The sequence below is a fragment of the Nannospalax galili genome, unplaced genomic scaffold (genome assembly GCF_000622305.1).
Source record: "Nannospalax galili isolate Female #2095 unplaced genomic scaffold, S.galili_v1.0 scaffold454, whole genome shotgun sequence".
NCBI classification, from domain to species: Eukaryota; Metazoa; Chordata; class Mammalia; order Rodentia; family Spalacidae; genus Nannospalax; species Nannospalax galili.
In genome coordinates this window covers 474,851-489,041 of record NW_008334929.1, presented here as the reverse complement: position 1 = coordinate 489,041, position 14,191 = coordinate 474,851, and the positions used below count along the sequence as shown (strand labels likewise).

Here is a 14,191-nt window from a genome sequence, read left to right as displayed (position 1 = left end):
CAGGAAAGGCCATAGGTGAAAGTGCAGCTTCAGTTGCAGCAAAGACTCCAGGACTGAAGGGTTCATGGAAAAAAATCTGAGGCTTTGCACCCAGAGAGGCAAGAAGAGGCCATTGGTGAAGGTGCAGCCTCAGTTTCAGTGGAGACCCCAGCTTTTTGGAAATGCCAGAACCGTGGGACGACCACCAAGGACAGCAGTAAGTGTGGAATGGAGTTTCACCTCCTGTAAAATCATTACTACTTCCCTTCCTCTCAGAGGAAAATGTGTCCTTAGCTCTTTGTAATTAAACTCTAGGTTTATACTTGTATCCTGTGCACTCCATAGCTTTAATGTACTTTGAGTTATTACTGAAGCTGAAATTTTTCTCTAAAATTCTGGTTAACAAGGTCCTCTGTGAATTCTGGTTATACCTCTAGTCTGTTTAAGCTGCACCCTTCATTATCCCTGCCTTGTTAGGGAACCCGTTTTCTCTGTCTCCTTTAACAGCTCCTATACCAAGGTAAAGTCTTTCTTAAAATTCTGTTCTATACTTGCCCGAAGGCCAGAAGAGGATGTGATTGAAGGGGTCATGGAGAGAATCTGAGGCTTTGCACCTGGAGAGTCAAGAAGAGGCCATTGGTGAAGGTGCAGCCTCAGTTTCAGTGGAGACCCCAGCTTTTTGAAAATGCCAGGACCATGGGATGACCACCAAGGACTGCAGAATATGTGGAGTGGAGCTGGCCTGGGTCTGCAAGACGAGCTGTTTGTGCTGTGGATGGTAGAGTCAGAGGAGTGTAGCTACCAGAACCCTTTGGAGCCAGAAGATCGTGAGTGAATCCCAGATGTCCAGCCTTGAGCTACTTTGCTGAACTTTGGTTTTGCTTAGGTGTGCCCGATTCTTCCCTTTGAAATAAGACAGTACTTGTTTTGGATTTTACAGAAGCCCACCCACAGTTGAGACTTTTAAAAGACTATCGACTTTAAAGTGTTTGGGTTTTTTTAAGGACTGTGGGGTTTTTAAGGTTGTACTGTCTTATGTTGTGATATTAATGTTAACATCATATCTTGGGGACAAGAACTGGAAAGCTTATGGTTTAATAGTGATGTGTTTCTATGTCAAGTTGACAAGGGGTCAATTGTGCTGGATAGTTTTCGGGGTCAATTGTGCTGGATAGCTTTAGTGTTAACTTGACACACCTGGGTTAAAGGGAGCCTCAAATGGGGAACTGACTCCATTGGACTGACCTGTGGCCATGTCTGTGGGGCATCTCCTTGACTGTTGAGTGATGTGGGAGGGCTCAGCCCACTGTGGGCAGTGCCACCCCTGGGCATGTGGGCCTGTGTTGGATAAGAGAGCAAGCTGAGCAGGGGCCAGGGGAGCAAGCCAGTAAGCAGCATTCCTCCATGGCCTGTGCTCTAGCTCCTGCTTCCAGGCTCCTGCCCTGAGTTCTTACCTTGGGCTCCCAGATGTACTGTGACCCCCGGGAGATGTAAGGTAAATAAACCCTTTCCTCCCCAAGTTGGTAGTGGTCAGAGTGTTTTGTCACAGCAATGAAGAACAAACTAGGACAGTAATGTTAATATTCCTTCAAGTGTTTTACAGATGTGAAACCCATTTGAAAGATACCTGAAGAAGCAAAGGCCAGCTATAGACAACCGTTAGGAAAATCTACAGTACCTGGGGTGGGTTGCCCCCCTATGAGCTGTTGGTCAGAGAGAGATCCTAGAGGTCCTCCAGTTCACCAAGACTATTGCCATTAATGTCGGTTGTACACTAGAAAGGTTGGTAAGGCCGTGTTGCTGAAGACACTGCATGTTGTGAGCGCACGAGAAGAGATGGAACTGAGACTAAGCCAAAAAACTCCGTGCCACTGGATGGATGATGTTCATATTGCCAGAAGGCTCTATACAGATGGTTGGGGAAGAAAGGATCCCCTATAATTCTACTCAGTGATGGAACCCATGTGCTGCACACCATGGACATGCCAAGCAATATCTGCAAGTGTAATAATGGCTCTACCAACGCACAAGACAAATTTCTAATTGCATAAGGCCCGCTCCTAGTGGTAGAACACACATCTGGTGCTGTAGACCAGGCCAACGCCTTTTGTTGAGAAAGGCTACCCTAGTGGAGAAGCCATCATAAGTATATTGTTTAATGAGTATAGTACACCTACTGGGATATCGTTTAGGCATTTGTATTTACATTCATATTTGTTTAAATGTGTCTACTTCCTTCCATTTGTCTTTATAGTAGAAAAAACACCACTGAGATAGATCAGTAGATACGGCCTAAAGACAACTAATGGGGAGGCCCAAGAAGCCACCATCTCGCCATGATATAAGAGGGATTGCCCTACATCTATCACCCCCTCCAAGGCTCAGGGACTTTAGCTGAAGATGGACGGGAAGATTGTAGGAGCAGAGGAAAGGGATGGAGTGTCTCCCAATTGGCTAGTTCCTCCAATGGGCGGGGCCTACACTGAGTGTGGACTAGGAAGGGACCCCAGGAGCTATCTTGGGATGGAAGCCAGGAGCTGTGGGTGTGGTGTGGTGTGGTGTGGTGTGGGGAACTCACAGCCAGCACAGCAATTCAAAGACAGAATGGACTGACTTCTGTGGAGATCTCTGGCCCCAGAGGTGTGAGCAAATGCTAGCAGGGACTATGGGCGTGGCACGGTCTGATAAGGCAGGCTCTGAGGCACGGTGTGGGGCTAGGTACTGGGTACTCATTCCTTCATAAATTAATAAACACGCATAAAATATATTATATGGTTTGTCTGATCGCGCAGGAGACCCAGAGAGAATTCGGGCCACAGGCTCTCACTGTGTAGCCAACACTAGCCTCAATCTCACTAAGTAACCCAGGATGACCTCAAATTCACACTCACCGTTTTCCTGCCTTGACTTCCCAAGTACTGAGATTATAAGGGTGCAGGATCATACCTGGCCTGGCTTATTTGTAACTTTTATAATTGGAAAATCAGTTTGGTTATACATAAAACCTCTGGCTCATAGTTGTTTTAAACAAACTTACTTACATTTTGTTTATTTTGTGTGTGTGTTGTTCATGGATGCACTTGCCTTGCATGCAGAGGTCAGAGGACAACTTGCAGAAGTTAGTTCTCTTCGTCCATCATGTAGTTGCTGGGGCTCAAACTCAGTTCATCAGGCTTGGTGGCAAGCACACCTTTACCCACTGAACCATTTAGCTGGCCCATCAAAGCTCTTTTGACTATTGTAAACATGAAATTCCATCATCTTTTTCGGTGTCCTGCTACTGCAAAAGTATAATAATCTGATCTTCCTGCACTTACCAGGGCTTTTGTGACGACTGCATCTATGTCTGAAGGAATCTTATCATTTAGTCTGGTAAGTTTGGTCAAAGTTTTCTACACTGTGTCTCAGTATTGGTCCTCATGTGCAAAAACCCAAGTATGTACTTGTGCTTTGTTAAAACAGTTACAGCTGCCAACTTCATTATTGTGATATTACCCTTGCTTGTCAATGCAAAGTTCCAAATTTTTTAACCTATTAAAACTGCCTTTAACTAGGATTTTAGTCACTGTTATTGCTTTCTTCATTGGAAATTCCTATCATACACATTAGATCTCTTTTGTCAGTTTCCAATCTGCCAATTTCTATCAAAAATTTTTTATGGCCTGGAACTTGCTCTGTAGACCAGGCTGGCCTCGCACTCACAGAGCTCCACCTGCCTCTGCCTCTCAAGTGCTGAGATTAAAAGGGTACACCACCATGCCCAGCTTTTTCTAAACTTTTTATTCAGAATTTCTACCTTCTTTTTAGCTTCTTTTCCTTCAGAGGTATCATCTGTATTTATTTGTATTTATTTGCTCTTGTGTTAATTTATCTTTGTACAAAAATTATCTTTTACTGGTAATACTTTGAATTATACCAATTTTTTAAAAATGTAGCACATAAATCAAGTTTTTGAAATGTCTTATGTTTTCCATTCTTTAAAAATATTTAATTTTTTATTTTATGTATATTAGTGTATTGCCTGCATGAAGGTAGGTGCACCCTTGTCATGCAATGCCTGCGAAGGTCAGAAGAGGGTGTTGGATCGCCTGGAACTGGAGTGACAGATGGTTGTTAGCTACTGTGGGTGCTGGGAATAGAGCCCAGGTCCTATGCAAGAGCAGCCTGTACTCTTAATTGCTAAGCCATCTCTCTAGCCCCTTAAATTATTTTTTATTTAATGTGTATGAGTGTACTATTCCATGTATGTAAACGCACCCAGGTCATGCAATGCCCACCAAGGTCAGAAGAGGGCATTGGATCCTCTGGAATTGGAGCTATGGATGGTTGTTAGCTGTCATGTGGGTGCTGGGATTCAAACCTAGGTCTTCCATAAGAGCTGCCAGTGTTCTTAACTGCTGAGCCATCTCTCCAGCCCCTCTTCCATTCTTTTTGGAGACATGATGTAAGGTAACCCAAGCTGGCCTCAAGTTACCTATGTGTCCAAAGATGACACTGAATTTCTTTTCGTTGAATATTTTTTGAGAATTTCATACAATGTATATTGATCATATTCAGAAACACCCATGATAACCATTCCCACCAACCCATTATCCACTGACTTCATGTCTTCTATTATTATTTTTCTATTTTTTCAAAGGCCTATGAAGTCTAATTTGAGTTCCCTCAAGATAAAAAGTGCCACCACTGGGATTGGAGATTTAGCTCAGTGTTAGAGCACTTGCCTAGCAAGCACAAGGCCCTGGGTCTGGTCCTCAGTGCTGGGGGGCGGGGGGGGGGCACGACAAAATAAAAGTGCCACTACTACACCAATAGTGATAAGTTGCTGGACCAGTCAGTTCTATTTATTAGGCTTTACAGCTGGGTAGGACCACTTTTATCTGAGGATAATCAACAGCTGTTTAATTTGAATTAAGGCCCACTTCATGTGCAGTACAGTAAACAGCTTACACATGGCTGGAGAGGTTATCGATCCTACAGAAAAACCTATTATTGCCACATTTCTAAACCATATAATTTCTTACTTTATCTTAAATATGCATCCTCATATTTACAGACAAATCTACCTTTCACCCCCTCATCAAAGAAGCTTCTATTTGCAACAGATGGAGATTATTATTACAGAATTCCAGAACTGGTCAAACGTGACTCTGTGAGACACTTAACCCTAAGTGACACATCTTCAATGCAACCTCTACTCATAGAATGTGTATGTAGAATGAATGTATCTCTTAACTCTCACCAGAGAAATTTCCGTCCCCCCCCCCTTTTTTTTTTTTTTTTGGTCTTTTTGAGACAGGGTCTCCCTGTAGCCCCAGCTGTCCTGGAACTCACAAGGTAGAACAGGCTGGCCTTGAACTCACAGAGATCGGCCTGCCTCTGCCTCCCAAGTGCTGGGATTAAAGGTGTGTGCCATCACGCCTGGCAGAAATTTCCTTATTTAGCAGATAGTGATTAACACAGAAATCCAAAATTGGCCAATAAGCAGAGAACAAGAGGCCAGAGTGCTTATCCCTGAATAGGACACCTATTTCAAACATCTGCTTCCCAAGGCTCAGGGATCATTGTGGAAGAGGAGGTGGGAAGATAGTAAGAACCAGAGGGGGGTGGATGACCACATCTGGTCAGTTACTCATATGAACTCACAGGAATGGTGACAGCAGGCACAAGTTCTATGCAAGCTCAAATCAGACCAAATCTCACACATGGGTAAGTAAGAAATCCCAACCTAACCTGAGGAACTTTTGGTAACTGAAGACTACTGGGAGTAGGAAAGACTGTGTCTTACAGGGATGGGACTTTTAGTAGGTCTAGCGTATGGACTCATACTGAAGGGCATTTGGGGACACAAATCAGATTCTATAAACCATATTACATATTTAAGAGAACACATTAAATTGGGTGGGGGCAGTGGGAGGCAATATGGAATGGGGAAGGGATCTAAATATCATTAAACTATATTGTATAAAAAAATCCCAAAAATTCAATAAAAAGGAAAAACACGGGAGCAATAAACTGAGTGTGATGGTACATCTCTTTACTCCCAGCTCAGGAGGCAGGACACAGTGAGATCTCTCTCTCTCTCTCTCTCTCTCTCTCTCTCTCTCTCTCTCTCTCTCTCTCTCTCTCTCTGTTACAGGCCAGCCAGGACTACAGAGTTAAGACCCTGAAGAGAGAGAGAGAGAGAGAGAGAGAGAGAGAGAGAGAGAGAGAAACACTGTCTTAGTTTCTTTCTTATTGCTATTATAAATACTCCCCAAAACCAACTTGGGGAGGAAAGTCTTTATCTTAGGTCTACCAGGTCACAGTTCATCACTGAGGGAAGCCAAAGCAGGAACTCTGGGCAGGAACCTGGAGCACAGACCATGGAAGATAGCTACTTACTGGCTTGTTCCCCTGGACCATGCTCAACCTGCTTTCTTAATACAGGATCAATCACCTGCCCAGGGGTGGCACTGTCCACAGTGAGCTGGGCCCTCCCATATCACTCAACAAAAAAGAAAATGCCCCAAAGACATGGCCATAGGCCAGTCCAATGGACATAATTCTCCAACTGAGGCTCCCTCAACCCAGGTGTCAGGCTGACAAGTAAAGCAACCAGCACAAACCACTATACAGTGATTAAGTGGGGGGGGAAAAAATCAATCAAGAAGATATTATAATTTAACATATATGCATCAAACCCAAGTGCACCCAATTTTATGAAATACTTCTAAATGCAAAGGCCTCAGATTAACCACAACACAGTAATAGTGGTTGACTTCAATGCCCAACGCTCACCAACAGGTTCATATGGACAAAACATGGGGAAACACTGGAGTTCAACAGCAGCATAAATTAATAGACCTAATGTTCCACTGAAACATAAAATACATTCTTCTCAGCAGCCCATGGAACTTTCTCCAAAACTGATCACATATTAGAACACAAAGCAAGTCTCAACAAATACATGAAAATTGAAATAATATCCTCTGATCTGACCAGAGTGGAATAAAGCTAGGTATCAACAGTAAGAGAAACTACATAGAGATTACTGAAAGATAATTATGTCACTGAAGAGAAAGAAAACTTTAAAAAGTCCTAGAATTGAATGAGAATAAAAACACCATCACAACATTCCTAAAGTGTATGGTACACAATCAATGAAGGCTGTACTACAAGTAAAATTGATGGTGCAAAGTGCCCACATCAAAAATAGAGATCTTAATAACTTAATGATGTACCTTAAGACCTTTAAAACAAGAACAAACCAAATCCCAAAGCAGTAATAGTTTTAGAAAATATAATAAGAAATGAATAAAACATAAATGGAAAAATATAAACTAATGAGGAGTTGCTTCCTTGAAAAATAGACAAGACTGAGCAAGCCCTAGCCACATTAAACAAAGAAAAGACCAAGATTAACAAAATTAGCAATGAAAAGGAATACATTACAACAGACACCAGTGAAACAGAAAATTATAAGGACACCTTACAAACCTACATTGCACTGTGGTAAATTCTAAAATTAATGGATGAATTTCTAGATGCATTATGACCTACCAAAATTAAGGCAAGATGCAATAAATAATCTAAGCAGGTCTATAACCAACAATGAGATTGAAGCAGTAATAAAAAGTCTCCCAACTAAAGAAAGCCCAGGGCCAGATGGACTCAACTGCAGAATTTGACCACACCTTAAAGAACTACCTACCACCAACACTACTCAAATTATTCCACAAAACAGAAAAGGAAGGAAAGTTTCCAAACTCATTTAATTCAAGATCATTTTCAGCAAAGTGACAAGATACAAAATTAACATACAGAATTCAAGTCTTCCCCTGTATCAGTGACAAACTGAAAAAGAAGCGAATTCCATTCACAGCATCAATAATAAATTATTGTTATGGAATAAGTCTAGCCAAGGAAACAAAAACCTCTAAAATGAAAACTTTAAGACACTGAAGAAATTGAGATAGACACTAGAAGATGGAGAGATGGCTAACAGATTAGTGCTGTCCTCAGCCTTGATCAAACAAGCTTCTCTCTCTGAAGCAAATGGTGGTTTATGCAAAGACTCACCTGGTTAGGGTGCTGAGGACAAGTGACTGTTGTGTGCTCAGCCTTAAATGGGACAGCCATATATCACCCTCTCCAATTCTCAGGAAACATCTGAGAACAGGGTAGAAAAGACTATGAGAGGTAGATGCTGAGGAGCAGAGCCATAAAATGCTATCTTGGCATGGCATGGTCATGGCACTCATGAACTCACAGTAGCTATGGTTGCATGCCCATTTTCTGCACAAGACTGAAACCATATTCATTCTGTCACAGATGAGGAGGGACTGACTTATGGGCCCTGCCCTGCCCAAGGAAGCTAATGGCACTAGAGGACTGCTGGGGGACAGGAAGATACCTGTCTTCAAAGGTTGAATTACCCACGTTCCAGTGAACAGCTCCATGCCTGTGCCCATGTAAAAACAAAACAAGGAGACATGAGACTGCTATGGGAACTTTGTAAGAGGAAGGGGGCTGGTGTGGGCAAATTCATGCTTATCAACATGTATAAGGCACTGTGTTCAATCTCTATCACCAGAAAAAACAATTAGTAATAAATATAAATAAGTAATGCGTACAAATCAAACAAAGATTAATCTAATAGAAAATGAGTTGCAAAAACAGGGACAAAAACACAACAGACTCACAAAGGGTCAAGAGCTATGGTGAAATGTTCAGACTCACTACAATTAGCAGATGCAATAAAAACCAATGGATATAAAAATTAAAAAGGAAGATATATTCATATGTGGAATCCATTCTCTATATAGTTAGGTTCGATTCCCAGGACCCACAGTGTGGCTAAAGTCTGTTGACTCCAGTTCCAGAGGAATTCGACACCCTCTGCGGACCTCTGCAGGCATTGCATGACAAGAGTGCACTTACATGCAGGCAATACACTCATACACATAAAAGTAAATAAAATATTTTAAAAAAAATGGGAAAGACAATGCTAAAATTCACATGGGTCGCCAGGGGACCCCAAACAACCAAGCAACCTGAAAAGAGCATGACAAGGGCCTAAGAACAGACATACAGAAAAGAATTCAAAGTCCAGAAGTAAACTCACACATCGATGGTGACCTGATTTCAGTAGTAACCACCAATGTCTATCAGCTGCCAAATGGATAAACAAGCTGTGGTAAATCTATACCTGGGTTATTTTTCGACCACAGAAAAGAATGAAATACAGATTAATAGCTTGTATCTGAAATGTCTGGGACTGAATGAAGACTTGGAATTCTTTTAGATTTAACTATTTGCATGTATATAATGAGATATCATAGGGATGAGATAAAAATCTAAACAGTTCATTTATGCTTCATGTTTATCAATATTTTTAATGTGCCTGTGTTTTAAAGACTTATTTTTACTTATGTGTATATATGGGTGTGTCTATGTTGAGTGCATACTACCTGTGTACAGGTGTCTGTGGAGGCCAGAAGAGGGTGTCAGATCCCCTGGAACTGTAGTTACAGGCTGGGAACTGAACTCATGTCCTCCACAAAAGCAGCAAGCACCCAACCACTAAGCCATCTCTCCAGGCCATTCCTATGTTTTAACTACAATCTGTCTGTCACAAGAATGTAGGTAATAGAAGTATACACTTATGGCATCATCAGCACTCAAAATGTTTTGGATATTGTAGCACATGAGATTGTTCTACATTAGGGATACTCAACCTATGCTAACATTACATACAGATGAATCTAAAAAAAAAATCATCCTGGGTAAAAGAAACCAAATACAAAAGACCCATGCCATATGATCCCATGTGCATGAAACAACTATACCAGGCAAATCTATAGCAAAACTAGATTAATATTTGTCAGGGGTTGGGAGGAGGCAAGATGAAAGAGTGTACCCCCTCAATGGGTAAAGGTTTTCTTTATGAGGTAATGACAAAATTCTGGAATTTGACAGTGGTGTTAATTCCAGAACTGTGACTATACTGTAAGTCACAGAATTGTGTACTACACAATGATGATTTTTTATGGTATATAAATATTTCAATTTTCTAAATGTTAGAAAGTTAGTCTACAAAATAGTTACTAAAACCTTTTTACATGTGTCTTCACCTGTAAAGATGGAGTGCTAAACTCACTGGAATAAAAGGCAAAGTAGGAAATACATTACAAGGAACACTATGCCAGGCTCTGTTAATGGCATCTACATTGTGATGCCTGTATTGGGTGAAGGTTTGGATTACACACCTGGAGTGCTCCCCTTCCCTTTTCAATTCTCCACTTAAAACAGTGATTTACAGGGAGACCCTGTCTCAAAACAAACAGTAACAACAACAAAACAGTTATTACATTTCTCAAGTTATGTCACAAAAAGCTGCTTATGTCTTAACTTCTTCTCAACCTACAAAGTGCAAAGTGCACCATTGTCTCAAAGCATCAACCTTCCTTCTCCCCATTCTCTTGTCTTTCTACACAGACTATCTCATGGGGGAAACAGAAAGCATTTAGCAAGTAATAAAAAATGTAAACAACCTCTAAACATGATGATCCTCTTTTCCCTAACGTCTCCAACTCCCTGAACCACGCCCCCATCCCACCCCCACAGAAAGTACTATTTGAGCAATGTAGTAAAGATCCAATGTGCTAGGAACTGGAAAGGCGGCCTTTGATCAATGTGTTGGAGAAAGAATGCCACTCAAATCAGTATGTACTGAATGGTAACGTGCTCTCAGACTCGGGTCCCCGAGATTATTCTTGCTTTTTCTAGCACTGTGCATTTGAAAACTCAAAAATACACTCGATACACTTTTCAGTTTAGATCTATGAACCACCTGTATCAAAATCACCCATGTTACCATGCTGACGTCAGACTAGGCATATGATCCAGGAAATTTATTTTCTGAGTAATTTTAACACATGCTGCAGTTTGAGAATCATCGTTTTAACAAGTTCAACAGGAAGAAGCCTGCCGTCATTTAATGCACAGATGATGGGGAAGATGGTCCCTCTACCTGTTTAAAAAGACAGGAACTATATGCAGAATATTCATATCTGGAAATCACTGTACACCACTCGATTAAATAAGAATGGGAACTATGTGCTGCAGTTGGTTCTATGTTATCAAGAGTAAAAATGGCGAAGATGCCAAGAGTAAAGGTGTGCTAAGCATGGGGGGATTCATTTCTTTTCTATTTAAATAATAACTGAATTCCCGCTACTAAGGAGCTGAACAGAGAAAAACTTCAAGTCAAAAACCAATCCTTTGAAATTTCAAACACGATCATGCACAAGAGGCATCTATCACTGGACTGGGTTTCAGAAGTATTCCTTCTTTACTTCCCTGGCCTTCTCTTGCCAACTAACAGTTCTACTGACTAAAACAAACTCTATTTTGTATAAGAAAAACCTTCTTGATTTTAAACTATTTATGCTGATAAACTATAGCATAAACAATAAAAACTATATTGATTTTTTTTGGATTCATGTTTAAAATGCAATTCAAAATCTCTTAAAAATATATGCAAATTTTCTGGTCTACAGATAGCTAAGGATCCCAAGTAATTGCAAAGGAAAATTTAATTATAGCCTCTCCTCCAATTTTCTTCACAGAAACAGAACAGTTTTGAGTACAGAAGTCCCAAGTGTTTTATATTATCTAGTTACAGTGAGCAGTATGCATCATTCACAATCTTTAGGGACCTCCTAAAAGGACCCAAATGAACATAATATGCTCAATAAAATACTGTGTAGTTTGTTTCTCATGATTCTGCTGCCTCCAACCGTTGCATTGTTACAACACTCGAATATGCAGTTAGGATCGAGCAGAATCTATACTAATCCTATAAGAGACCAAGGAAATGGTTCCAAAATTATTTCTATTGCTTTAACCATTTAAGAGCCAAATAAACAGTAAAAAACTACAGGATGTGTGTGGTTCCAACCTAGGTATGCAGCATTTGGATATTCTTCTAACAGTCTCTGAGTTGCGACTTCCTTCTCATAACACTTCACTGTACATACACTTCCATTGGGAGTTAAGAGTAAGTGCAACCAATGGAAAAATGAGAAACCATCACGCAAAAGAGACACTATTAACAAATAAGAACACTTAAAATGTATACTCTTAAAAAACCTGGGCGTGGTACCTTGCCCAGCACTCCAAAGACTGCTGAGATGGAGGCCAGCTGGGGCTACATAGGGAGAACCTGTCTCAAAACCAAACCCCCAAAATCTACATACAAGCATGTCTGAAACCCGTTCCTCTTCAGTCAAAAACTGCAAGTAGAAAACAATGAAACGAACACTTCTCTAAATCTAGAAATTTATTCCCTCAACATTTCATATAAAAATTATGACATCTGCAGCAGCCACACGAAAAGACCAGAGAACCTTGGGCCAATTTTAGGTCACAACCACAAAACTCTGGACACAAAAATCATGGAGTGCACAGGAAAAAATGCATGTTCCTTCCTCACGACCACAGAACTCCAAGAGCATAAGGGCTTGTTGACTGTATATTTATGTTCTCATGCTGCCTGGGCCTTTCGGAAGCGGGAGCCGCCCAGGCCCCAGCGGGAAGCTGCCCTTCAGCCCCAAGGCGGCTCCACCTCCACCTCGAGTCGCAGCCTCCGGAAGGAAGCGGCAGCCGCCTGGCCCGCGTCCCCCAGGTGCCCTTGGGCCCCACGCACCGCGGCTGCATCCCGCCCGCCAGGCCGCGGAGTGCGCTGCGAACGGATCCTCGCTGCCGCGCTACCCGGCGGTGCAGCCCCTCCCGGAGTCCAGAGCCCGCAGCCCCGCGCCCGCCGGCCAACCCGGCCTCCTCCCGCCCGCGCCGCAGGCCCACGGCCGCAGAGCAGCGCCCGGCTCTCACCTGCGTTCCCACCACGACGATCTGAGGCAGCTGAATGATGTCGGCGCCTACTGTGTTGAAGACGTCCTGCAGCTTATTGATGACCGGGATTAGCGCCTCCATGACTCCGAGAACGCGGGACCCCCGCCCAGCAGGCCCCAGCAATGAATGGGGACGCAACCCACCGCCCGCCTGCCTGCCTCTTCTCCTCCGCCCTCTCCTCGGGAGCCTGCACCCATTGGGCCTAGCCACTACCTCCTGGTCCGCTCCCGGCAGGCCATGCGCCACGCCGGCGTTGTGGAGCGGGAGGGGGTGCGCAAAGGTTTCCGGGAAATGTAGTTCTGACGTAGTGGAACGCCGGCGCCTATAGTTTCCAGGTTGGGGAGGGTGGAGGTTGGGGAGGATGGAGGTGGGGGCTGGCCTGAGCCAGGAGGGCTGGGAGGTTGGGGGTCCAGATGATGAATCTGCACCTGTCCAAAGTCTAGAGAGCGAGATGGAGAGAGGAGGGAAGAGATACGTTTTATTCCTCCCCTAGACGCATAATGGACTCTAAAATGCTAGGTATGAATAGGAGTAAGAAATAAGGATACAGCCGGGCATGGATGGGGGCACACACCTGTAAAACCAGCACCCGGGAGACTGAGGCTAGTGGATCACAGGGTCAAGGCCAGCCTGGGCTACATAGTAAAATTCTGGTTTCTGGTTTGATTTTTAATTTTTTAATGCGTATGAATGTTTTCCCTGGATGTAACGTAAGTGCAACCAAATTGTGCAAAGCCCGCAGAGACCAGAAGAGGTCGACAGATCCCCTGGAGTTACAGACGGTTGTTAAACGCCAATGGGTGCTGAGAATTGAACCCCATTCCTCTGCAAGAGCAGCCAGTACTCTTGCCATCTTTGCAGCCCCAGATCCTGTTTTTGGTGTCTCTTGATTAACCAATTTCATTTCTTTATGAGAACACTTTCTTTATACATAAGGAGCAATCAAGGACTGGTTAAGAAAACCCGAGGTTTCAACACTGTACCATGCCCCGCCCCACCCCTACCTCCACCAAGCCGACTAGTGCTCCTCTCAACTCGGGCCAGAGAAGCTCTTTTATTGCAGAGGGTGACAGTTAATGCAGAAACTCATAAGTGGTCAAAGTGCTGTGCATAAGTGACTGATGAGCCTTACACTTGACAGCTATCAAACACACCACCAAGTTTCAGGGAACATGGCAAAAAAGAGGGTAGAAAGAATTTAAGAGCTGGAGATGCTTCAGAGGAGCATCATAAAACACTGGCAGTCATGAAGTGCTATTGGAGCCATGAACACACAGAAGTTATGGATACTTGCACAAGACTGGGCCTTCCAACTTTT

General features: G+C 42.9%; 1 protein-coding gene across 14 annotated transcripts in view; it reads right to left on the bottom strand.

The window, feature by feature from the left end:
• Dnm1l (dynamin 1 like) overlaps positions 1 to 13,174 on the bottom strand; it is a 57,396-nt gene extending 44,222 nt beyond the window's left edge. For 5 of the 14 annotated variants that reach the window (XM_008829649.3, XM_008829653.3, XM_008829654.2 and 2 more), the window contains exon 1: positions 12,853 to 13,110. In XM_008829649.3, coding sequence (XP_008827871.1) covers positions 12,853 to 12,954 — 102 coding nt within the window. In that variant the 5' untranslated portion in view covers positions 12,955 to 13,110. Of the gene's footprint in view, positions 1 to 12,852 lie in introns of all 14 variants that reach the window. The other 9 variants (XM_008829648.3, XM_029561877.1, XM_008829652.3 and 6 more) reach the window with 9 other exon arrangements.
• Between the last annotated feature and the right edge of the window lie 1,017 nt (positions 13,175 to 14,191).